Raw genomic sequence first — 27,350 nt, forward strand, 5'->3', positions numbered from 1 at the left:
ACAGTGTGCAATTGGCCAGTTTCCTCAGGAAGAGGAGGCGTTTGTGGGCCTTCTTGACGAGGGTTGAGGTGCTATGTAGGCTGCGAATGTTATGATGGCTGAGATCTCTCTGGGCAGATGGAATGGGCTATTTTTAACCATGACGAACTTAAGATGAGCAGAACAGTTCTTGTCGATGGTGGCGTTATCTGTACACCAAGAGTTGTTTACATAAATGCATAGTTCCCCGCCACGCATCTTACTGCAATCAATAGTTCTATCTGCGTGGATTCACTGTCGGCCTTGTAGCTCGATCGCGTTATCTGGCACACCGTCGTGTAGCCAAGATTCTGTGAGAATCAGCATGTTTGTCAGCATGTTTGTCAGCATGAATCAATGTCAACTTTGATGGAATCAATAGTGCGTCTGTCAACTATTGACTGTGTCCTCACACGCAACAGACTTAGCATGAAACAAGTCTACAAGTGTACCCTTTGATCGCATCTCTGCAAGAGCCAAAGATCTAAGATATCAGCAAGTAAGTGTAACCTACACACTTTCAACACTGATGCTTCCAGTACAATTCTATGCTCATAGGCCTACTGTTATTGTAGGCTAGTAGTTGCAGTTCCTATGTTTACATTGAAAGGCCCCAGGAATACATTTTCATCGATGAAGCAGCCCCACACCAGGGCAAATGTATTACAGGCAATGGAACAGGCCTGTGATGATATAACTGTGGAGTCTTGTCAAGGCTGGGTTCGGCATTTTCTGTTAACGACATGCCCTGTATGCTGTGTCCTAAATGATTGTATGTAGTGTCTAACGAATGCTCTGTGGTGAATATATATTTTACTTGCTGTGTGTATGATCTGAACACAGTGTTTGGTTTTGAACACATGGATAAGTGGTTTTGAGGTGATAGTTTGATTTTGGTAGAAAAGTCTGGGGTTTTGTGAATGTAGTTTGAATTGTTGGATTTGTGTTTAAGGTTTTGAGAAAATGGTTGGAGGTTTCAAAAAACTGAACTGTAACACTAGAGAAACACCTCAGCCATACAAAGGTGCCTACGTCAACTCAACATGGATTGGTTCTGCTATCAGTTCTAATTCTACAGGCAGAATGATGTGACATTTACATTTTTACCATTTAGCAGAAGCTTTCTGATCATCAGTCCAACTCACTATCCTCTAGTCCACCACTACTACTGAGGGTTGAGATGTAGATTGGTCAGGTGAGAGACCTAACCTAACTCTTAGCCAGTTTCAAAAAGGGCCCCCGATTAAATAAACCCATTAAAAGAATATTTCTTCAACTAATATTTCTTCTTCCTCCTCACCCTCGTGCTCCAGCTCCTGGTGCTGGCGGCGGTGGAAGTGGCTGAGCAGGTTGCAGGCGCGGCGCTCCAGGTCCGAGCCCGGGAAGTTGAGGTGCAGGTAGGAGATGAGCCTCCGCAGGCAGCTGTACTCTGGAGGCTTCCAAAAGTCCTCGGAATACTGGTCCAGCCACGCCCCCAAGATTGACGAGATGGTGCTGAGGGAGAGAGAGAGAGAGGGAGAGACAGAAAGAGGGAGAGATAGAGGGAGAGAGAGAGAGGGAGACAGAAAGAGGGAGAGAGAGGGAGGGAGAGAGAGAGAGAGAGAGAGAGAGGGAGAGAGAAAGAGGGAGAGATAGAGGGAGAGAGAGAGGGAGAGGAAAAGAGAGGGAGAGAGAGAGAGAAAGAGAGAGAGAGGAAGACAGAAAGAGGGAGAGAGAGGGAGAGAGAGAGAGGAAGAGAGAGAGAGAGAGAGAAAGAGAGAGGGAGACAGAAAGAGGGAGAGAGAGATAGAGGGAGAGAGAGAGAGAGAGAGAGAGGGAGAGAGAGAGTTATATAAGTTGTTATACATGTGTGCTAGGTAATGTGAGACAATGTCTTTTTATGGCAATAAAGCACATTGAATTGAACTGAGAGCAAGATATTGCAGCCAAGTCAAAATAATGTATCTGAATTGGGACTCGTCAGCTAAACTGCAGAGTTAACACTTCTCTGTTGTAAAAAAATAAATAAAAGAGAGTCGTTAAAAAAAAAACGTGGGATGAAAAGTGAGAAGCAGGAATGTAGGGAAGTGTATCAAGTGTAGGAGGAGAGAATGGGGGGAACAAAAAGAAAGTAGAGCAGAAGGGTGGAACGGGTCCAGTGGAAGACAAGAAGACAGGAAAGAGAATGGAACAGAACGCCTATTTATAGCGCCCGGGGAAATGGGTCATACTGCGTTAGCGCAATGTAGGCCAATGACCAATATAGTACGATGATATAACATGATATTCACTGATGAGCCAAAACATTATGACCACCTGCCTAATATGCTGTTGGTCCTTTGTGTACTGCCAAAACAGCGCCGACCCACCGAGGCATGGCCTCTACAAGACCCCTACAAGGTGTCCTGTGGTGTCTGGCACCAAAACATTAGCAGCAGATCCTTTCAAGTCCTGTAATGTCGCGAGGTGGAGCCGCCGTGGATGGGACTGGTCGGCCCAGCACATCCCACAGATGCTCAAGAATCAGAATTGAGATCTGGAGTATTTTGAAGACCAGGGCAACACCGGGAAACACTTCGTCATGGTCCTCAAACCGTTCCCTAACAATGTGTGCAGTGTGGCAGGGCGTGTGTGTGTGTGTGTGTGTGGAGACAGAAGGGACTTCCTGTGCGTGTGTGGAGACAGAAGGGACTTCCTGTGTGTGTGTGTGTGTGTGTGTGGAGACAGAAGGGACTTACTTCCTTAGCTGGGTGCGGTCGTCATGTGTCAGCCTGTGGCCCTCAGAACCAGGCAGGTGTTGCAGCTTAGCGTACCTGCACGATTAACAGGTGATACATTTGTCATCATTCCATCTGCTCATCTGTCCATCCACCCCTCCTTCCATCTATCCCTCCTTTAGCAACAAATGAAGCCATCGTGCCATACATCCAACCATCCATCCAACCAACCATCCATCCATCCATCCATCCATCCATCCATCCATCCATCCAACCATCCATCCAACCGTCCATCCATCCATCTGTCTATCCGTCCGTCTGTTCACGCACCCACCCAGAAAACCTAAGCAAATGTTATTATTTCTAGGGAACATTCCATACACTGATGCAATACAACACGTCTGTTTACAGGGAGAAGAATATGAGAACACAGGGAGAAACAATAAATAAAGATTAAAAGCAAGCCAACCATTCATTCCATCTAACAATGAATCAATCCATCAATTATCCCATCGACCCATCCAAGTTTCCTTCCTCCTCTCTTCCCCTCCTCTCCTTGCTCTCCTCCCCTCTCCTCTCCTCTCCTCCCATGCTTTCCCTGCTCTCTTCCCCTCCTTTCCTTTCTCTCCTCCCCTCTCCTCTCCTCCCATCCTTTCCCTGCTCTCTTCCCCTCCTCTCCCCCTTCCCCTCCTCAATCTCCTCACCTCCGATCTCCCCTCCCATACTTCCCCATGCTCTCCCCTCCCCTCTCCTCCCATCCTTTCCCTGCTCTCTTCCCCTCTCCTCCTTGCTCTCCTCCCCTCTCCTCCCCTCCCCTCCCCTCACCTGTTGAGCAGCAGGTCCAGGACCTGTTTGGTAGAGGCGAAGGAGCGGTAGGTGCAGAGGAAGATGGTGACGTAGGTGGAGTCGTTGCCCCTGAAGGCGGCCACCATGTACTCCACCAGCTTCTCCAGCGTCCCCGCCTTGATGGTGCGCACCTTGCACGTCTCGTAGAGGCTGAGCGCCGCGTCCGTCTCCACGCCCAGCCAACGCTGCCCCTTGCTGGCCCCGTGGTGCATCTGCACCTTGCGCAGGGTGATGGTGTACACCACCCCCTCCTCCACCTCCTCGCCAATCTCCTGGGTGGCATTCTGACAACAGAGGGGGAGAGGGAAGGGGGGTTACAAACTACATTAGACTTACTTTACATAGTAACGCTTCACACAAACAGGTGTATACAGTCAGTGCGCATCAGTGGAAACCAATAATAGCCCGCCTTTTGATTTCTCTGTGTTTAATCACCACACAGATAATGACCAGGTCAAACAAACAACACTTTAGATTTTATTTATAATTATTATTGTTTATTTTTTGAAACAGACGATAACACCTTTCACACATGACCGATAGCCTTGAGCGAAGCAAATATCTGTGGCGCTTCCTGCTGCTCATGTGACACCACCACGACACGTCCCTGAGCCTCCCAGCTGCCTGCCAGCCAGCACAGGGCAACATGGCCCTTATCTGACGGACAGGATGGGAGAAGGAGCACTGATAGCAGAAGCGGGTGGGGCCGGTGGTAAACAGAGGGAGGGACATCTGTGGTGGATGTGGACCTCCTGACCTCGGCTGGCAGAAACACTGGGGGCCACGTTCCAACATCCACACGCGGGGTGGGGGTATGTTAGCACACAAGCCTGAGGGATGTTCAGACAGTGTTCCACAGGGACGCTGCTGTTGTTGTTATGTTTTTGCATGGTTTTAGTTGAACTGAAAGGACGCGATCTCACTGTGACGTATGGGTTTGTTCGTCCCATAACCCTAGTCAAGGTGGATGGCATTTCCATCTGCTTTTGAAAGCATCCGACATCAAGCGTTCTATGAAAGGGGATGGGTGACACTTGTGGGTTTATCTACATGAATACTGTCCTGACATGGCTCGAACATTCCATCACAGTGCTGATCTGCCACTCAATTGGTTTGAATACCAGCTATGGTACTTGAGCAAGACTGTATTTCACAGTTCTACTACTGGTACTTATTTGGTATATATATAATATGTAATTACTTAACCATTTACACTTTCTGTTACTTTCTTTGATTAACTAAGTGGGTTACCTTTTGAGAGAAAAATTTCCTTGTTCCAATGAATCCCCTAGTAACGGAGAGGTTGTTGCTAGTTGTCAGTTATAACTATGTAATAACACAGTTACAGCGGCTCAGGTGACTGAAATAATGGGTAATGAAAACTTGAGTTCAATAAATAAATCGTCAACATCTCTTCTCTGGCATCATACACTGATGAAATGAACTAGCGATTAAAGTTGTTCACTACACTCTTCACTATCATCCAAACTATCCCACATGACAAACTAGTTGGTAGGGAACTTTCCAGAATAGGATTTCGACATGTCAGCGATTATGAGTAAGGCCAAAAGCCAGTGTGACCTGTTTAGGGCATCTGATGCAGACGCTTATAGTGGGAACAAAGCTTGATGCAAATATTTGATATCATAAAACATGTTGTATAAACGTTTACCCCGATGTGAGCCTAATGCAGTATATTGCAGTGTGTCGGTGTGGTGCCAAGAAAGCTGATATAACAGAGACCAGATGTTTTCCTCCTGCGGTGTCTAGGACTATCAACAGACCTTCTCATGACTATGATCTAAGGTTCTAATACAACAACCAACACATTCATGATGATGACACACTCACAGAGCTGTAAGACAAACTGTATCAGGACTTATTCAACTGACGTGCTAAAGCATTGGACCTTGAAGACCCACCAGAAGGTACAGTAGACCATTTGGAAAGATTAATTGGATATAGGAATATATAAACCCACTCATTAATATATTCCAAACTAGAAACACAACTGAGAGTATAAATAAGGCCTTTCAGCAGAGGTGGAGTGAGTGAGAGAGGGTCACTTCCAAAGAGAAGCCTTCCCTTCCCAGATAGTAAGTGTTTGGCGGTCTGCAGGAATCTAATCGCTCAAGGAAAGCGGACACAGATGCTGCATTGTTGTTGTTTAGCTATGGCCTTGTCTGGCCTTGGCTACAGCCTTGTCTGGCTGACATGTCACACGACCATGGCTCTGGACGTCGGCTCCCTGAGGTAATGTACCTTAGACACACAGGCCTAACACCTCCAAATCCACTGAGAGAATGACTTCATGCTGTTAAAGAGTTCTCACCTTCCACCTCTCACCCTCAGGCACACACCTGAGCTTTAGATGGAAACACATTGGCACAGGATAACAGGTGGCCAAGCACTTCACACTGGTCTTGACAACCCTGCATGTGCCTGCACACACACACACACACACACACACACACACACACACACACACACACGCGCATTGTTAAGCCTCTAGATCTAGGTATATAAGGTTGTAAATTAGACAGGGGTCTCCAAACGTGTCTTCTTTTTCGAAAAATTGTTATTAATATATAATTATAACTAAAATGTAAAGATATATGCATAGAACACATAAATTAGCCTATCAGTTTTCCTTCTACACAAACACACACACACACACACACACACTCACATGGCAGGCTTGAATTCCTCCACTCCCCTCCACTCCTCCACTCCCCAAAGCCTGCCTCAGAAAACAAACGGGCTGCTCTCCTTCATCTCTCCCTCCCTCCCTTTCTTTCTTTTGTGCGGTTCCTCTCATCATTATTATCATGACTCACTGACAGAAGACATTCCACTCACACTCCATAGACTCTCTCACCTGCCACCACGGAGGGAGAGAGAGAGAGACAGAGATGGGAGGCATGAACAGAGAGAGAGACACAGATGGGAGGCATGAACAGAGAGAGAGAGGCAGAGATGGGAGGCATGAACAGAGAGAGAGAGAAGGGGAAGCTGTGTGAAGAGAGGAAAGGGGAAATGATAGCTCGGGAATAGAGAGAGAGAGAGAGAGAGAGAAAGACGGAGAGAGTGAAAGAGAGGAGACCCAAAGTGGGAGAGCGGGAGTGTGTGTGTGTGTGGTGAGTGTGCATGGGGGGTGTTTTCTCCTGTTCACCCAAAGTGACCATGCTACTCTGTGACCACGCTGGGAGGTTATTAGGGGGCTATTCCGGGAAGGTGGAGGACGGTTTAGTTCTGAGTCATACAGCATAGAGGGGGAGGGGGGAGGGGGGGGGTGTCTGGAAGACCCCTGAGATTTAGGCCACTTCTCTCCTCACTGTGGGGCGAAAGAGGAGACACAAGAAAGGGGAGACCTCCCACACTGCTGGCAACACCAAGTCGCCTGGCGCTGGGTCAGAGGATTAGCTCTGTCTGTCTGCCTGGCGTCTACGGGTGTTGACATACACACAGCGGATCACTGTCAATGACTGCTATTTGTGTGTTGTGCAAGAAAGAGACAGAGCGAGAACAAAATAGTGTGAGTGTGTGCGCGTGTATCTGTGTATGTGTGTGCGTGTGTATGAGTGTGCATGTGTGTGTGTGTGTGTATGTGTGTGTGTGTGTGTGTGTGTGTTTGTGTGTGTGTGTGTGTGTTTGAGTGTGTGTGTGTGTGTGTGTGTGTGTGTGTGTGTGTGTGTGTGTGTGTGTGTGTGTATATGTGTGCGTGCTGTAGTGACCCCCACAGAGTCCTGGGTATTTCCACCAACACAGCGGTCTTGAGTGATAGTGGGCCAGACACCAGAACCACACAGCTGCCCTGCACTCCCCAATCAGCTGGATGGCCCAGGGAAGCACCACAGGCTCGTTAGCCCAACGTGCCACACCTGTGCCCCCTCACAGGAGGCACACATAAGGAGGAAGGGTGCTGTTACAAGGGGGGGAGAGCTACAAACAGGCGACATGTTTGGACTAGGTCTCCGGCAGCATAATTCTGTGGCAGGAGATATGAATGGGCGTTGTCTATCACCAGACCAGGAGATATTAATGGGTGTTGTCTATCACCAGACCGATCCCAGCCATAGGCTGTAGAGAGAGAGCCCAGCGCCAATAGAGGGGAGCCTGTAGCCCCTCCGACCCGCGCCCCCCCGGCCTATGGCTTGTCGAGGCCTGTAACAGGGAAACATTATTGAGGAAACTAAAAGCCTAAGCTGAACACACACACAGTAAAGTACAGTAAAAGTAATTATCAGCTGGACAAGTCAAAGTCTCTCTCTCTCTCTCTCTCTCTCTCTCTCTCTCTCTCTCTCTCTCTCTCTCTCTCTCTCTCTCTCTCTCTCTCTCTCTCTCTCTCTCTCTCTCTCTCTCTCTCTCTCTCCATTGTAATCTGGGAGTAAAGGCACACATTTCCAGCACATGCAGACACCGTTGAATTAGGTCAAATGTGTTACCTAGGAGCCAGAGCAAACTCACTCAGATACAACCAGATGCACACTTTCTCACACACACACTGAAAGCCAAACACAACACTGTATGTTTAAACAACTCTTGATAAGATTACATTATGAAACAGACTGGGTATGTCATGACAAAACATCCCAAACTATAGACAAAACATTGATCAACAAATGGGTGCCCTGGTGATCATTGATGTTAAGAATGAACCAGTGGACTCACTGTCTTTCTCCGTCTCACACACACACAGATTTTACTTCTCACGCTAACGCTTTCCATATCTTTCTCTCTCCTCTCCTCTATATTCTCTAAATCCCCTGCACACTCGTTATTCTCCCCAACGTCCCTTCTCTCATTCACTCATGGTCACTCTATTTCTCATACTCTCTGAGTATACATATGTTAGGCAGCTGGTGAAAGGGGGAACAAGTCGACAACCGACCAAATGTTCAGACTTGTAATGTAAATACATTTCAATGTTGTTGAAAATCAATGACACACTCGCTAGTCAACTAACACAGCTTGTTTTGTGAGCCTGCTAACAATGTAAAGTAGTGTTATAGTTAACTAGCTAGCAGTGGGGATTACTCACCGATGTCATTGATTTTTAACAACGTTGACATTTATTTACATTTTTCAGAATAAAAGTCTGAACATTTGGATTGGTTATCGAATTGTTCCCCCTTTCACCAGCTGCCGTCACATATAAAGTCCTTTTCCCTGTATGGAAAGACATGGACACATCTATATCATTTCCATTCCACTTGGAATATCAATATCTCCCCTAAATTCACCCCTCAGTGATGAATAACCCCAAACCAAACAAAGAGGCTGTGTGGGACTTGAGGACAGAGGGCTGTTGCCAAAGTGACGTACCAGCAGCCAATCATCACTCTCCCTGCTCTCTCCGTGACTTGGCCCTTGAAGTGCAATGACATCATGCGCCATCTAGATCTCCGATCCCCCGGTTTGTTTATGTGTTCCTTTCAGTTCATCCCTCTGTCCTTCACTCCCTCCCCCATCTCCCTCCGCCCCTCCCTGTCTCCTTTCATCTCCTTCATACAAATAAAATGTATTGTTATTGTTATTAATTTTATTTTCATTATTATCAAAGTGGTAGAGAAAGGGAGAGAGAGGGAAGAGAGAGGAGGAAGAGAGAGAGCTTGAGGACGAAACAGAGAGAAAGGGGGGGAGAGAGAAGGAGAGAGGAGGAGAGAGGAGGTTGTCTGGCATACACAGGGCTGGTGCCAGCGGCGTCTACTGTGACATTCTCTAACGTCAGAGTGGTCTGAACTCCTGGGAGGATGCTGGACTAAGAGCTTTAGAGGTTCCAGCCCACGAGCCATTGATCATCTGCACTGTCCTCAGGGCCCACTCTTCCAGAAACACACACACACACACACACACACACACACACACACACATCTAGGTGTCTCCTTGTAAACTAAAGCAAAGAATGACTTTTTGTCCTTTAAGCGTATAACATTTTATTTGGAGCAGAATACATTGAGCCTGCATATCATGTATGCTAACAAAGCATCATTTTCCATGTCAAGCGCTAACCGTTAGCCTCCTTTGAAAACGATTAGACTCATAAAACCAAATGTGTGCTTTGGTCAAGTGTCAAGAGCCGAGTTTTGGCCTGGTCTGTCTTGGCTTGGTGTTGCTGGTTTTAACAACGCCGTCAGAGTTAGCACAGAAACATCAGGCGGATCCCAACGCAAACCAAACATGGAGGAAAACAAGAGAGTTAGAGCTAACCATCAACACACTTGAGTAACAACACTTGAGTATTATGACAGCTCTTGATTTCCTAATTTCTGTCTTCTTGTAGCCCAAGGTACAGTACCTAAAATGCTGTGAGGGGGTCAATACTCAAATGAAACATTTCAGCCATTTCAATGAGAGATGGTTGGTGAATGCCCACGAGTGATGCAAAATTAGGCTGTCTGAAAATGGTAATGCCTGTAGCCTAGCCGTAGGGTAGGGGGGGGCTGTCGGTAAGACACCCATTCAAAAACAACTCATTAGCCTAGCACTGAGAATAATCAAACCAGAGCGAGCTCAAAGGCTGGGTGTTTCTGTTACAAGCTCCTTTGTTTGGCAGGAGTGAAGAAGGTCAAGTTATTTCATTTCTGTGGCTGCCAGTAGGAAGGTGTAATATAATAGGACAACACTAGTGACAACACTACCTCCTCGGCTTTGGGTCACACACACACACACACACACACACACACACACACACACACACACACACACGCTCATGCACACGCATGCACACACACATACATACACACACAGAGACACAGGAATGGAGGGTGGGAGGAGCTGCTTTTAGGCTTCTGTCTAGTGCATTCAGTGTAGTCTGTTTGGTCTGTTTCCCTCATTCTGCCTTCTGTGTGCAGGAATCCGAAAGAATAACAGCCTAGCGCTTTGCTACCACAACACGGAGGACAGGAATGAGGGATGGAAGCAACTGAGGGGAAAGGGGGGTACCACAGGGGAGAATCAGGAGACCAATCCTTTTTTAAGAACCTCCCTGTTCCATGAATTCCCCAGACATAAGCAGCTTTTTAAAATATATATATAGTATATGACACGGTATATAACATATATTGTCCATCCTTTTTCGTTATCCTATGCTGTCCTCTCAATCAATAATACAACAATGGAAGTGATGATAACAAAGAGAGCTCTGTCTATATCTGCATCTGCTCTGGACAGCCTGGGCCGTGGTTTGTGCTCTGGACAGCCTGGGCCGTGGTCTCTCAATGCATACTCTTGGCTTCTGACCGACGTGGAACAACAAATAAAAACAAGCCAAGTAAACTGTAAAAAGACACCCTTTCGGAATAATAAATAGGAAGTAGGAAAAACTGTTGAAATGAAATGCAAATCAATTAATGAGATGATCAAATAATGTCATGTAGTACGACCTGAATGTTTTGTTGTGATTTGCACACCTACAGCCTATTCAAACCTTAAGAGTATAGATTATAAACTAGATAGTTAGTGTGATCTTTAGAACACAGGCAGGCCCCCAGTGCTTACTCATCTGCTAAGATTAGCATGAGGCTAAGACTAGCATTAGGTTAAGACTAGCATTAGGCTAAGACTAGCATTAGATTAAGATTAACATTGGATTAAGACTAGCATTAGGCTAAGATTAGCATTAGGCTAAGATTAGCATTAGGTTAAGACTAGCATTAGGTTAAGACTAGCATTCGATTAAGACTAGCATTCGATTAAGACTAGCAGAGGCTATGTGGGAAAAGATTCTTAATTTTTTCTGTTGCCTCTTTTTTAAAAGTTGTTCACCATCATGTGCATGTATTATTTTCAGTTACATAACATTTCTTTTGTTCATTAAAACATATATTAACTCGTTCAAATTAACAAGACTGTTATTGTTAATTTGTGACAAAGATATAAATGCCCCGTGACTCCACAACATGAGAGATTATTCTGAAACAACAAAAATAGACACAAAAAAAGCCATCTATTCCTTTACAAAACAGTGTTCTGTTAACTTACTTTGCTCATCTATCATGTTGTTTTGAACAGTAAAGTTCTCCTAATGCATTCCCTAAGCCTGTTTTAACGACCACTTCTACTGGTCTAATAGCATAAATACATCTGACTTTAAAGCTTTGACCTAGCAGGACATTACGTTATTGTTTATGGTCAGAGGATAGCAAGACATTAAGAAGGTCATGCTGAATGCATGACATGAACCAATTGTAGAAGTGGAATTGATGTCTGATAGCCTTTGCTGGAGATATCTGGAAGCATCTCAATTGAATTATACATAGATGTAGGCAAAAAGGAAGGATGAGACAGAGAAAAAGAGAGAGAGAGAGAGGATAGCAATAAAATGGCTAGACACACACACACACACACACACACACACACACACATACAACTCCCATTTGGACAGTCTAGGATCGATACCTCTCCAGGGCATCATGTATGTAACTGGGCAGGAATTTGAGCACCATCTGGCATGGACAGAGATGCTTTTTTCTTCTTGAATAACGTACAGTGGATTTGTTTGATACATTATCTATAGTGTCTTCATAGCTGGAATGAAGAAACCAACACGAGAGCTGTCAAAACAAGCAGTGAAAACGGAGGTCTAGAGATCTGTTGTGTGGGAGTGATTTCGTCAAGTTTCTCCAAACCACTCTGCAGCTTTTCTTCTTACTCCCACCCTCAGTCCCACAATGTCCAAATCTCGGTTAAAATAGAATTCAGTCACATTGTCCTGTCCTATTTATGGCGCAACTATAACCAGATCCTGAAGTTTTACAGAGCCCTTTATGGTTGTCAATGCAAAGCGTTTCTGTGTTTTCAGGGGTGTGTGGGGCAGGCCCGGCAGTGAGAGGACAGATTAGCCTTAATCAACTAACAGGATTTAGGGGGGGGGGGATTAGATAGAGACACAGTACTCCCACTCTCTGGGCTTGTGACCAGCATAGGGGATACGTACAGATTCCACGCCTCTGCTCTCTTTTGGGAAAATGTGTGATTCAGCTCCAATCAACTGGAGCTTTGTTTGCTTGCCTTGTGACATCCAAGGTGTGATGACGATGTTGTGGCTGGTGACTATGAGCCAGTGTCAGAGGAATATTATATTGTATCTGCTACAGCTGATCCTACAAATACAACTTGAGACTGCAGCTGCAGTATGCATCCTATATTGACAGAGGAACGGTATCTAATGAACTTTGCCGCAGTCAAACCAACAACTGCAAACAATCAATCAGCTGTGTTGCATTGCACCTATGACTGAAGCCTACAGTTCCAGTACATTGACAAGGTCTAGTATTAGTCGGCACGGTCATTTTTTCCGGTTTTCACAGATTATGAAAGTGCAGATTGTAAGCTTTCGACATGATGTGTCATACATTGAAATCTGAAAATAGTTGAAGAAGATATGCTTCTTTGAAAGTTGGTACACCAAACCAAAAGATTCGGAGAGAAAATTGTTTTGATCAAAACCATCACCTTGGTAGCTAGCTAGCAGCTAACAAGAAAACATTGCTATGGCTCTGAGAGCGCCGGTGCGCACACTGGGCTCAATGTCATAAAGGGATGAAGTAATTTGATTGGACAAGAGGCATTCCATTAGTGATGATCAGATTTCCAGAGCGAATTTACGATCGCAGCCTATGTAACCTCTAACTACATGTTTAGAACAGGTTAGGACAGGTTCTGCTCAGTTCCCATCACTCTGGGAGATAAAGCATAATAAGGCCATTGATGAGGATGTTAGGTAACAACACCAGAAACCAGCCTCCCAAACCAAAAGTGCTTTGATAATGAGTAACCCAATACGGCCATCGCGCCCGGGGCATTTCGTAAACTCTGACCACCCGCCTTAGGCCAGGAGATCGAACGGCCATTGTTTGGTCCAAAGACAGCCATACACAACAGATTTTCCATCTTCCTTCTTCTCACAGTGTTACCTTATCACAGTATGCATCCACCCCCCTATCAGCAGATTATTGTTTCTGCCCATGCTATCCTCCTGGTAAATGATAGGTGATTTCCCACATCGAATGTTGAAACTGATGGGAGTTTAAATGGAGTTGACCTTTACATAGCATATAATGGTAGGCTATACAAATAGCACTTAATGGCATGGGTCACATGGCAGATTTTCGTTTTTGTTTTGGCATCACCTTTCCTCAATTCCCAAAGCTCTATGTCAGAAAACCTGGAGGTCAGTAATCAATTCAGGGATATCAACGTTAAAAGGAAGGTTATGATTTTCTCGCAATTCATAGTGAATGGTTTTAAAGGGGTTTAAAGGGATTTAAAGCGATGGGTTTTTATTCTCTTTTTAAATTTCTGTGTTCTTTCCATTAATCACCATTACTTTTACTACAGTAACGTTACTCTTCTACTTGGTTTTATTTAATCTCATTGTCTATTGTCCAGAACTTTGAACAGGTCTGAGTTTAGGCTTTTCTTTGACGTCATAGAGGAGATACATTTCTGGCCATCCAAGATTTCTTTACACTGGGATTGTGTAGTCAATGCCCTCACATTTCACAGCATAATATCTCCAAAATCCATATCAGAGTCCACAAAAAAGAAACAGACAGATACGATCTTTGAACCAGACTTTATTTTCAAGATCGGTCACTTTTTTGTTCCTACTCGATCTCTATATAGAGTATGTTTATCAGAGGGGAAACTTTGCCTTGGGAACAATGTCAGCTGGCTGAAACCTGGGCATTCGCCTCACTGCCGACTTCCAGAAAAGAAAATGGAAAAAGAGAAGCTATAACATCAAATTATCCACAGACAATCTAATTGAAGGACTGCAGATAAACTGGATCCAATCAAACCCACCACTGTTAACTTTGTTTACAAACTTGCCTGCACAACTATTGCCTTATTCTGAAGATTGGCCCTTTATTGACCCTAACCCTTATGCAATTTTGATTCTAATTCATTCAGCCACTAACCTGGCCGAACCTCTCTACTAATATTCAGTCAAAACATGTCTATTTGGTTTCACAAGAAGCTGATAACTACCAGCATCGTCTGCCTCTATGATCACTTTCATTTCCCCTTTCTGCCCAAGTGTTGTTGGAGATTTATGGCCGTCAGAGATGGAAAGTGTGTCAGTGAACACGATTCACCCCAGTAGCCTGGCGGCAGTCTTGGTGTGTGGACTGACTGCTTGGCATGAAACTGGACACCAACATCAGAAAACGGCTCCCAGGTTTTGTACAGTAAGGGTGGAGGCAGGAGAGTTATTGAGACAGCAGATATGAAATGCAGCTGTTGCCTTTTTACAAACTACAGAGAAGGAGCAGAGTTCAGCTAGCTAGTTAGCCACATTCCCATCCTACCAGCAAAGAATTGGTTGGATGTAATGGAGAGCAATTGAACAAAGGAATTCTAAAGAGTTTTTTTTTATCTACATGAAAATAGTGACATGAACTTCACACACTGCTTGTTAAACATAATGACTTGGGAGCCACTATTACACAGAGAAGACATCTTTCAGAGCATTTGTAATGTGAGCCTGTCCATTGATTTCGTTAAATCCCTACCCATCTGTCTATTGAGGTGTTTTTTGGCCATTTTGAGTGACTGGTAATACAAGCCAGAGGAGGGAAGAGGGCTTCCCTGGTGTGGATTCCCTGGTGAGGACACCAGAGACCCTCTGAAGAGCAGGCCGGCTGAGCGGTTTAACCCTGATCTCTTATTGCAGCTCTGGAGCCAAGAGAGTGAGAGACAATTATGCAGTGCTATTCTACCCCCGATGACTCACAGTGCTGCCCGTACACACACACACACACACACACACACACACACACACACACACACACACACACACTAGTGTGTTGAGTAGTAGAGTTCACACTGACTCAAATGCAAAAAGCACCCTGGGTAAACACGGAAGAGACTGTACAACTTCATCTTCTGCAGACACGGACATGATAGAACACACAGCAAACAAGGACAGCCACAAACCCTGTGACATTATAGCTGCTTAGGCTACGCTGTGGTAGTGGTACAGGTTATAGGCCATTTTAAGTGATTTGTTGTTGTATTATCAAACAGTTATTTCCTAACTATATCTACGATACAGATACATTTACATTACACTTTAGACATTTAGCAGACACCTTTATCCAAAGCGACTTACGACTGAATCATCAATACATCAGTCATCATAAGAAAAACAAATCTATGCTAGGACCAGGGGCCATTGGCAGTCAATGCTAGAAGACGGAAGAATTACTTTATTGTAGGCCTATTGTTTATATTTACAGTAGATAAACTGTACAGCTATTGTCCTGACAGCAGTGGGAAGCTCGTTCCACCACCGGGGCACCAGGACAGTGAAAAGCCTTGTCCGAATACTGATCTGGCATAGGGCTGGATATGGTTGGCCACTGGGCACTGCATGGAAAGCTAATGGTTCCGATAAGAGGACTACAGAAGAAGTTGTAACACAATTTTAGCTTGGAGAATCAGACCAACCCCCCCCCCCCCCCACACACACACACACACACACACACACACACACACACACACACACACACACACACACACACACACACACACACACACACACACACACGCACGCAAGACTTCCATCATTACCTCTAACTGCGGAAGGTCGGGGTCCAGTTGGGTGAAGCTATGCAAGACAACGGGGCTGGCATCCCCGGCCACCTCTAGTCTGACCCCGTCCCAGATGTTGCGTAACCTCCAGGTGCTGGCATCGAACATCACATCAGGGGCAGCCAGCTTGGTGCGCGCTTCGCACTGAGCTCCCGTTAGATAAACCATGGGTGTCGACCGGCTAATAGCGCTATAATTAATATCACTGTATAAGGGGAGACGACACAGCGGCACTTCAGTCCATATCTCGGACAAACACGTAAACAAAATGCCTCTTCTATCGCAGAAAACGTATTATGTTCCTAAATACGAAGAGAGAAACCCATGGAATGGACAGTCCGTGAATGCGCCGGGCTTGGGCAGGTCCGGGACCCTGGCTCCTCCCCGGAGAGGTCTGGTCCCTCTGGAGATTTCATGATGTCATTTTCGCAGTGAAGTGATGAAGTGGTGGCGGAGTGGAGATGGCAGGTCGTAAAGATATACTGTCGTTACCATATGTGTAGGCTACGATTCACATCTTCATGCTACGATTTAGCCTACTATAATATACTACTTATAACTACACTTCGGTCATTCAAGGAAGCGCATCGCAAAACACATTTAAACAACATATATGCATTTGCTAAAACACCGTAATTCTCCTCGCAAGGCAATGAATGAATGAATGAAAGCTTTATTTCGAACATGTGAAAAAAGAACTAGTTATAACAAGAAAAAACAAAACAAAAACAAGAAAAAACAAGAAACAAGAAAAAACAAAACAAAAACAAGTAAAACAAAACAAAAACAAAAAACACTATTTACTTAACATGTCCGATCATTCATATGTGAGTTAATGTCATCAACGTGTGTATAGTTAAGATAAACTATAGATAAACTAAAACAATGTGGACTGCATTTCAAGTGGAACATAATCATCATATAGTACACTGTTTTAAACGCATATAGTTTATAATATACTTGGGATGTTATCTGGAATTGAAATCTATTTCATCTCTCATTTTGGTCTAAATATGACAATGTTTAACAAAACTGAACGAGTTTGTTTTGTTGGGACTTGGATGTACACAAGTCCAAGCTGCCCCCACACGTATCGTCAGCTACATTTTGGTCTGCTCCACTTCCACATCTGTTGTGCGTTATGCGTGGGCTGAGCAGGCAGACTCACTGCCAGTAAATGCGAAGTTGAAAACAAAGTTGGGGAGGCTGAGGAATGCAGAGAGGGAGGAGGGAAAGAGAGTGGTGAACGAGGATGTCGGGGTGCTATCCTCGGTGAAAAACGTTTTTAATTCATGAAGGGCGCATTTTGAAGTGACCGAGAAACCGAGTGTTTAAAGACATGGGAATGTCAGCAGCTTTAGTTTGCCTCATTGTTCACATAGGTGATATATCTGTAGAGGGGGGTCCACACATTGAACCAATAAAAAAGGGCGCCACAAATTGGACCTCCTCCTGGTCACACCTCTTCACATGGCCTGGCCATAAAAACGTACTTGTTATCAAATGTGTGTTACCCTAAACCAGAGGTAAGACGTGTATCGATAAAATCACCAATAGCCTACATAAACTCCAAGATTAAATTATTGTCAAAAGATGAGCAAAACAAGGAGCAAAGCAAGATCATTTTAAAAGAAAACTCTACACATGTCTCTATTTAGTCTAATTACTGATCACTGGACACCTTTACGACAGCCACATAAAAGTGGCTAACCCCACTTCTCGCACCCGTCAGGTTGGGCAAGGCCGCTCATGTTAAAGCAACACACACTTGGATTAGCGAGTTCATTTCCCATAGGTGCAGCTCTGCATAATCTTCCATCTTCAACCAAAACAGGAATTCATGAACCGTCAGCTTTAGGGAAATAGAACAATAGAAAAGGGAAAATAAACAGATATTGAAGCTAGACAGGTTAACGCTGACCAAGGTGAACAAGATCGGAAGGTTTTCCCACACACTGTTCCACACAGACAGCCCCTTACAGTACGGTGTAGCCCCCGGGGTGTCTCTGATCTGGCTCCCATCGTTATGTGACCTTATGACAAGGCTGGAGAGGGCGGGCGGGGCGAGGGGGGTGGTTAGGCTGTAATAACAGCTGAGGGCCCACAGTTACCTGCCCATGGGAGCTGCAAGCGGTTCCGAAAATAACAATGGAATGCCATTTTATTTGTTGCCATGCTAGAATATTTCTCAGTGGAGTGGAAATAACATGTCAACCTCACCCATCAAACGTGTAGCAAGTACCCAAGTTCAGACATTCTGTTCTTATTTATCTATTGTTTGTTTGTTTTTTGCTGTGGACTTAATGGAAAGAAAATGATGTAGATGATTTGAGGAATACTGTCGCATGCTTACACAGTGTTGTAGGACAGTTAGGGTTAGGTGTGGTGTGGTGTGGTAATGAAAGTGGTGAAGGAAACATTTCTTTGCTAATTAGTAACACATTACTCAAATGGAACAGAATCCAGGCATATTTTACCAGATTTTGATTACAAAGCATCCCAGACTCATCCCCACCACGGACCACCACCCTGGTCCATCACCATTCACACATTCCTCTCCCCGTTGCTTAATAGGATAAATAACTTTACATGACGGTCAGGCAATGTGATCAAGTTATCCAATTACCAAATTCATAGCCATTAGTCCCTTTTCTGAATTAGAATGTATTTTCATCAATATACCTGAATAAATGAAAGTATTAAAAGTAATACAAAATAAGATTGGTGCATTGCTTTTGTGAAGATGAAAGAAGACCTACACTTTGGGGAAAAAGGGAAAGAGGTAGCCTAGTGGAGCTGCCATTACCGACTTGGAAAGATGCAACATATTATATATATACTGTCTACATAAAAACATTATCGTAGTCCTCCTCACTGCCTTTCCCTTTCTCTTCTGGTAATTAGGAAGGGCCCAAACACCTCTTTCTGACACCACTGCCACTATCCCAAAAACATGCTCATAAGAGTGGGTTTCAATTGACTCATTAGCAATAAATCAATAAAAAGTGTAATTAAGATGGAAACTCATGGAGAACATAGTTGGCACACAAAAACATGCACACACCTGCCCTCTAGGGGACAATGAGCTTGAGACCACTCAGCAGTTATGATATTCTTTGGCCACAAGGGGCGCAGCTGGGTGACAACCTGCCGCTTGTGCCACTGTGGCTGCCTGAACGAACGTGCATACAACAAGCAGACATCTGAGGCCTTTTCTGACATCAGTCAGACATGGATGCGCCTTGGGACACGTTGCTTTTATTTCTTGGGTGGTGAAATAGCTGGGATTGCTGAGTGTGTATGCATGAAAAACAGGTCAGAAATCTTGGTGTAATTCTAGACTCCGATCTAAACTTCAACAGCCACATAAACTCAAGAACTAAATCAGCCTACTATCACTTGAAAAACATAGCAAGAATGAGAGGTTTCATGTCCAAACAAGACCTTGAAAAACTCATCCATGCATTTGTTTCGAGTAGACTTGATTACTGTAATGGTCTACAGGCCTATCTAAAGGGGCTGTTCACAAATTTCAGCTCATCCAAAACCCACTGTTAGTGCCCTAACAAAAACAAAGACATTTGAATACATTACAGCAATCCTGAGATCTCTACACTGGCTACCAGTCTCTCAGAGAATTGAATTTAAAGTACTTCTAATTGCATATACATCACAAAATGGTCTTGGACCAAAATACATATCAGACGTCTCACCCTATATTCCAGCAAGTCCCCTAAGGTCAGCTGAGACCAATCTGCTAAACAGTCACTCTGCAGCATGCTCCTGGAACACACTCTGTGAAAAAAATCAAACAGCCCTCTCCTCTTGTACTTATTTATGCTGTATGTACGATACAAATAAACAAATAAACTTGCCTTGCCATGTAGAAACAGTGTGTGTGTGTCTGTGTGTGTGTGTGTGTGTGTGTGTGTGTGTGTGTGTGTGTGTGTGTGTGTGCGTGTGTGTGTGTGTGTGTCTGTACACAGGGAAAGTTAGATACTTCAGCATATCCGGTTCATATCCAGAGACCATTTGTAGTCCTCTGTAATTCTTCTACTTCAGCCAATTTCTGACCTGAGTACTAGCATTGCAGTCAATCCTAGTAGGACTGGGTTGTAGTTTTAGTTGTAGTATACAGTATGTCAAACTCTCCTCATTGATCAACAAATGGATAAGTTAAAAACATTTAACATACAGTATGTCGACTCTACAGTATACAGTATCATAGCTATACATTTTTCTGATGTGAAAATGTTTGGAAAATGTCACAACTATTCCACATATCAACTGGATGCTTGATGAGTATTCATTCTTCACTGATTGGCTGATGTCCTTGGTTAATAATAGCACTAGTACACACGTATAGCAACACTCATTCAGCCAATAAGAATTGAGCTTCACTTAGAACATAGTAATTTGCTGGGCGACCTGACCTGTTGCCATAGCGGAAGCATGCCAACCAAAGCTCCAAAGAGTAGCATGACCTGATATGCCGTGTCCACCCACACATCAATGTAACCGATCATAAACTGACCTCAGATCTACGAAATAGCAAACAGCCCCACCACAGTTAAAGATAACAATCAACTACATGATCAATGACTACAATCAAGTAGTGATCTTGATCAACTACAATTCTCTACTGTAAATAACAAAATAAATAATAATAATCATCATCTATATTTTATTTTATTTTTAAAAAATATTAAAAAGGGTGATTCTTCCCTCCTCTAGCATTTTTGACTGCCTCTGGCCCGAGCATAGATAGCTTTTTCTTGCGATGACTGATGGATAGATGATTCACTTACTTAAACAAATGTATTTGTTGTAAGTCGCTTCGGATAAAGGCGTCTGCTAAATGCCAAAAATGTAAATGTAAATCATGAGCTTAGAATTATAAGGTTCTATCTCCGTTTAGGGTAGTTCAGAGATAGAGCGTCAACGTTTTTACATTCCATTATGTTTTGTGAGATGAAACCTTAGTATTTTATTAATTACTAACTAAAAACTTTTTTAAATTTAAAAATAACACCACACAGGCATTAATAAACACCTAATGGATCAGATTATGTAAAAAACTACATTTTGACAGAAATGGAGATAGAACCTTATAATTCTAATGTCACGAAATGTAAATCAACTGACGTAGTATCATAGAAATGACACATTGAGGAAGGAAAGATCTGCACACACTTATTTTCCAATGAATCAACATTGAAAGGTGAGTATGAAGTGGAATGAATAAACAGTACAGTCCATACCTAATGTCAACATGATTACTGTCCCAGCCTTGCATTCGGTCTGAACTCTGACTGAGTTTGTTTACACACTACACAGATGCGTTCCATCACTAGGTTAACTATACATAAGTATCAATGTTACAGAGATCCACATAGCGAAGCCACTGTAGCTACACAGACAGAAAGACAACCCCCCCCCCACACACACACACACACACCTACCAGGTGGTCCAGTATGGAGAGAGGGAAGTCCAGCATACACATGCTCATGGGCTGGACCAGGGCTCTGTGGAGGTCGAAGGGGGACTTGGACATGCTGCTCCAGAGAGAGAGACTGGGGCTGAGGCGGAGACTAGGTCCTCGACTGGAGCTGTGGTCCTCCAGCCACAAGGCTCTCTATGCATCGAGGTAAAGGTGAAACACTGCCTCTGGAAGTCTTGTACAACAAAGTGACTGTCTAAACTGTCTACTGTCTAAGTCTTTCTCTGCTTCTTCCCATATCTTATTTCCTCCTCTCATCTTATTTCCTCCTCTCATCTTATTTCCTTCTCTCTTCCAGACTTCCGTTTCCCAAAATTAACGCAGCAAACAAAGTGACATAAGAAGACGCTTCCTCTTCCACCTCCGCCTCTCTTTTTCTTCTTCTCCTCCTCTCTCTCTCTCTCTCTCTCTCTCTCTCTCTCTTGTCCTTGGTCTTGAAGTCCTGGTAAGGGCAGGTTCCTCTATCGTGCTGCTACATGTAAGAGTGAGAGTGTCCACCGCTTTAGAACACGCATACTATACACACCCACCCACACCCACACGTGCCCTTGCTCTCAGCCCTAAGGAATGCTGGGGTGAAGGGGCAGCAGCAGAGAGCAGGTAACCTACTGAACACTCTCTACCCACTGAACAGCTGCTGAGTGTCTTACATGTGTGTGTGTGAGTGTGTATGTGTGTGTATGGGTCAGTGAAGCATTTTTTCAAGTTCTATTGGCTCTATACTCCAAAGGTTTGGATTTTAGATCAAACAAGTACTATGAGGTTAATGTAGTGTGGTGACCACCACCAAGTACCATCTAGATTCACACAATGACCACACAGATGCACTCCATTTCCCAATCAGCCGGGTGGCTAAGAGAGCAAACCACAGGCTCGTTAGCCTGACGTGCCACACCTGTGCCTCCTCATGGGAGGCTCACATAAGAAGGAGTGGAGCTGGCACATGGGAGAGGGCTATGGATGGGCAGGACATGGTGACTGGGTGAGAGCCGGTCCCGGTCCCTGGCAGTAGCGATTAATGCCTTTTGCCTGCCACTAGACTGAACCCAGCCATAGACCGCAGAGAGGACCCGGCCACCCTAGAGGAAGGTCTGAAGCCACCTCCGACCCCATGCCCACAGAGCCAATCTATCGGCCCTCCTACCCCCCCAGCCTACGTCAAGACCGCCCGGAGTACATAGGCCTGAGAGACAGCCAACCCGGGGCTGACATGGGACATGGGTGAGAGCCGTAATACGGCGGCACATACAATAGCCGGGGGGAAGTACGAACCCGTCTGCTGCTACCAGAGTGACTAGCCCTCTCCCCCATTCCCCGGAGGTCGGAGACGGAACACAGGCGTGTCCCCCCGAACAGAATACTAAGTCCACCCTTTTTGCCCTCCCTACGAGGAGCCCTAAGTTCCCGTTAGACGCCAGGAGGCGAGTTTCAGTTGGACATTGCTTCTTTTCTAATTAAATAGGCCGGTGGCCATAACTGCATTCCAGTCTCTGTGTCGTTTCCTACCTGGGTGGTGTGTGTATTTATCTGGTCCAGAGTGGTGGTCACCACAGTAGAGATGTTACACTTTTATTTGATGGTGTACATCAAATGGCTTTTCACCATTCAGAAATTAACATTTTTTTATGCATAGTCCCCCTATTTCAGGATAACCAAAAGTAACAGGACTGATGTATCAAATCTCCTTATGTTAAGTATTTTGTTGACAATCTTTTGCATAAAATAACTGCCTAAAGTCTGCGACCCTTTGACCCCCCCAGACACTAGGTATCATCTCTGGTGATGCTCTGCCAGGCCTGTATTGCAACCATCTTCAGTTGTTTGTTTTGAAGTATTTTTACCTAAAAAATCTAAATCTTATCAGGAAATGAAATGCATCTTGAATTGGATTTAAATCCGAAGATTAACTTGGCCAGTGAAGACTTTGGTTGCTATGGTAGTATGTTTCGGATCATTGTCTTACTGTATGATGAAGCACTAACAGAGCAGACTATGTTTCTGTACACTTTAGATCACATTCTGCCGCTGCTGTCAGCAGTTACAATCATCAATTAAGACAAGTTATTAAGTGCTAGTGGCAGCTATACATGCCCAACCCATACACACCCTGCATCATGTTTTATAGATGAGGTGCTATGCTGTACATCTTGGCCAGATAACTTTTTTGCCAAACTTTCCTCTTGCAATCACTCTGGTACATGATAATGTTAATGTTATCTCTCCACAAGACCTTTTTCCAGACCTCTGCAGGCTTTCTAGGTACTTTTTTAGCAAAGTGTAACCTGACCATAATTTTGCAGGATAACTAGTGGTTTGCACCCTGCAGTGAAACCTCTGTAGCTCGGCTGGTGACGTATTTTGTAGTCTCTGACACATTCATGCCTACCTCCTGGAGAGTGGTCCTGATCTGTGGGACAGTTGTTCTACTTCCTGGAGAGTGGTCCTGATCTGTGGGACAGTTGTTCTACCTCCTGGAGAGTGGTCCTGATCTGTGGGACAGTTGTTCTACCTCCTGGAGAGTGGTCCTGATCTGTGGGACAGTTGTTCTCCTTCCTGGAGAGTGGTCCTGATCTGTGGGACAGTTGTTCTACCTCCTGGAGAGTGGTCCTGATCTGTGGCACAGTTGTTCTCCTTCCTGGAGAGTGGTCCTGATCTGTGGGACAGTTGTTCTACCTCCTGGAGAGTGGTCCTGATCTATGGGACAGTTGTTCTACCTCCTGGAGAGTGGTCCTGATCTGTGGGACAGTTGTTCTACTTCCTGGAGAGTGGTCCTGGTCTGTGGGACAGTTGTTCTACCTCCTGGAGAGTGGTCCTGATCTGTGGGACAGTTGTTCTACCTCCTGGAGAGTGGTCCTGATCTGTGGGACAGTTGTTCTCCTTCCTGGAGAGTGGTCCTGATCTGTGGGACAGTTGTTCTACTTCCTGGAGAGTGGTCCTGATCTGTGGGACAGTTGTTCTACCTCCTGGAGAGTGGTCCTGGTCTGTGGGACAGTTGTTCTACCTCCTGGAGAGTGGGCTTGATCTGTGGGACAGTTGTTCTACCTCCTGGAGAGTGGTCCTGATCTGTGGGACAGTTGTTCTCCTTCCTGGAGAGTGGTCCTGATCTGTGGGACAGTTGTTCTACTTCCTGGAGAGTGGTCCTGATCTGTGGGACAGTTGTTCTCCTTCCTGGAGAGTGGTCCTGATCTGTGGGACAGTTGTTTTGGGGGTTTTCTTTGGTCATTCACTGCGGAACTCTTCCTTGGCCTACCAGCCCGTTTGTGATTGCTGAGATCATCAGTGCTTGAGTGATGGTGTTTTTCAGATTTTTCAGGCTAATAAAGGCTTCCTTGACTTTCATTGGCACCTCTTTGGTCCTCATGTTGACAGATCAAATAAAGGCAGAGAATCTCTACTTTAACCGCATAGTAATTGTTTGATTACTATGATATAAAAATGCACATTTCGAGTGTAGAGCCAAAAGAAGAAAAAATGCTTCACTGTCCCATTACTTATGCAGGGCACTGTGTGTGTGTGTGTGTGTGTGTGTGTGTGTGTGTGCGTGTGTGCGTGTGTGCGTGTGTGTGTGTGTGTGTGTGTGTGTGTGTGTGTGTGTGTAGCAGTGTGTGTGTGTGTGTAGCAGTATGTGTGTGTGTGTGTGGGGGGGGGGGGGTCTATTACAATGCTGACGGCCATGGCTGGCTAGTTTAAGAGCACTGCTCAATGTATGCAACAGTGTGAAATGTAGGTCACTATGCTCCCTCCACTGCAAATGCCCCAGCACTAAATAAGCACTAGAACACGCCTGAAAACAATCATTTTCTTTGGCTCCATCAGATATTTCTAATGATTAACGTTCAGACATCCGGCATCAAGGACATCCTGTTGTTAACATGTATGCAGCATCACATCTCAATAGTGTCACATCTCAACAGGCTTCATTCCCTCGGAGATGATAGCTCTATCACTCCCAGACGGTGTCAGGTTTGTGTTGATTCACCTTTTCTTCAGAGCATAAGATTTAAATAGGGCTTTAAAGGAGAGGGTCAGCACAGAGGAGACAACATGATAAGTGGGAGTGAGAGATAAGCAGATCTATCGATAGTGAGAGGGAAGACAACAAACTAGAGAGTTCAGGAGATGGCTCACACAGACCCGAGGGGACGTGAGAGAGAAGGAGAGAGAGAAGCGCACGACACGAAATAGAGCGCACGACAAGAAGAGAAAGGGAGGCCGGGGGACGGAGTAGGAGGTGAGTAGAGTGTTGACAAATGTGCACATTTGTCAATAAGGACAACAAAGGACAGACGGACACAAACACAAAAGAAATGACCAAAACGGAGGTGAGAGACAAAACGCTGAGAGGACACAGAGACCGACCGGAGGGTGTGTGATGGAGAGGCAAAGCCAACGGTAAGGACGTACGATGTACGGACAAAGCTAACGCCGTGGAGATCCCGTCGCCATGGAGACCGCTGAGCACTCTTGCGGGCACTCCACCGCTGCACCGAGGTTCTGGCACAGTCAGATCTGAGAGGCCCCCCGGCCAAGACAAAAAACACCCCACTCCGCTCCAATCCTGCTTTACAGCGTTCTGGTCCACGTCCAAGCCCCGTCAGCCAGGTAGACACACCACTCCTGCCAACAGATTGTCTGAATCCAATCATTCAGTGTTAACACACCGTGAAAGGACTCATGTATCTACATGGTGATGGCTGGCTGATATTCAGAAAGCTCTGCATGTACGCAGGGTGTTCAGCGCAGCAACCCTCCTGCCTGTCTAGAAACTTGACACCTGAATCCTATCTTGCGGTATACATCGACACACAGTACCATGAGTGCATCCTCCTCCTTCTCGATACAAAATCCACAAGCACATCCAACATGATGACAGCTTCCATCAGAGAGCATGTGCAGATGAAGGGAGCAGCTTCCTTCCTCTTCCTCTCGCCAGGAGACGAACAGGAGACAAAGAGGTGTGTGTTCGCCGGGGGGCGAAGAGGGGTTACTGTGTCAAAGAGCAGGAGTGATGATGCAGAACCAGCACCCACCACCACTACTCCCACTCTCCTCACAGTCCCTTCACTGGCCAGGTGCAGTTGCCCTAGTTACGCAGAGCATAGCTCTCACAACAACAATAACAACAACAACAACAACAGCAGAATGTTATAGATAGATAATAAGCAAATAAAAACTATTTTACAACAGTTTAGGGATAGGGTTAGCAATTCATAAAAACAATAATGATGATATAAATGAATGCAGTGCAATGTCAATGCTGGGAGGCTTTTGTGGAAGTAATGCAGAGAAGCACCAGAAGATAATTTACTGCATCAAGTGTGCAGAGATGTCCTTCTTTTTAGTACGATATCATCCTTCCATAGTCTTCAGGAATCTCCTGTCATTTTGCACTCATCACCCTTGATTCAGGCCGGATGCCTCCACCCGATCCGCCAGGTTTTCCTACATCCCAGGACACTGTCCATGCCGATCATAAGGGACGTGCATCCTCCAGCCATCGCCAAGGGAACGACAGTGACAGTAAATGATTGCAATGCACTGTTTGATGGATGTAGTCAGGCATAACCAATCAACTCTCGGACATGCCCAAATCCTAATTTACCACCATCATACTGAAGCTAAGCATCCTCCTCCATCTCTTCCATGACAACAGAGAAAAAAAACAGGCCTCCCTTTATTAGGAACACTA

At 45.0% G+C, this 27,350-nt stretch overlaps 1 protein-coding gene across 1 annotated transcript in view; it reads right to left on the reverse strand.

The window, feature by feature from the left end:
- ralgds (ral guanine nucleotide dissociation stimulator) overlaps positions 1-16,328 on the reverse strand; it is a gene marked incomplete at both ends in the record, with an annotated part of 26,903 nt that extends 10,575 nt beyond the window's left edge. The window contains 4 exons of the mRNA XM_080526129.1: positions 1,319-1,512; positions 2,736-2,810; positions 3,540-3,844; positions 16,140-16,328. Of these exons, the coding sequence (XP_080382255.1) occupies positions 1,319-1,512; positions 2,736-2,810; positions 3,540-3,844; positions 16,140-16,328 (763 nt within the window). The remainder of the gene's footprint in view (positions 1-1,318; positions 1,513-2,735; positions 2,811-3,539; positions 3,845-16,139) is intronic.
- Positions 16,329-27,350: the final 11,022 nt, after the last annotated feature.

The sequence above is a fragment of the Nansenia antarctica genome (genome assembly GCF_963989245.1).
Source record: "Nansenia antarctica genome assembly, chromosome: 3".
Lineage (NCBI taxonomy): Eukaryota > Metazoa > Chordata > Actinopteri > Argentiniformes > Microstomatidae > Nansenia > Nansenia antarctica.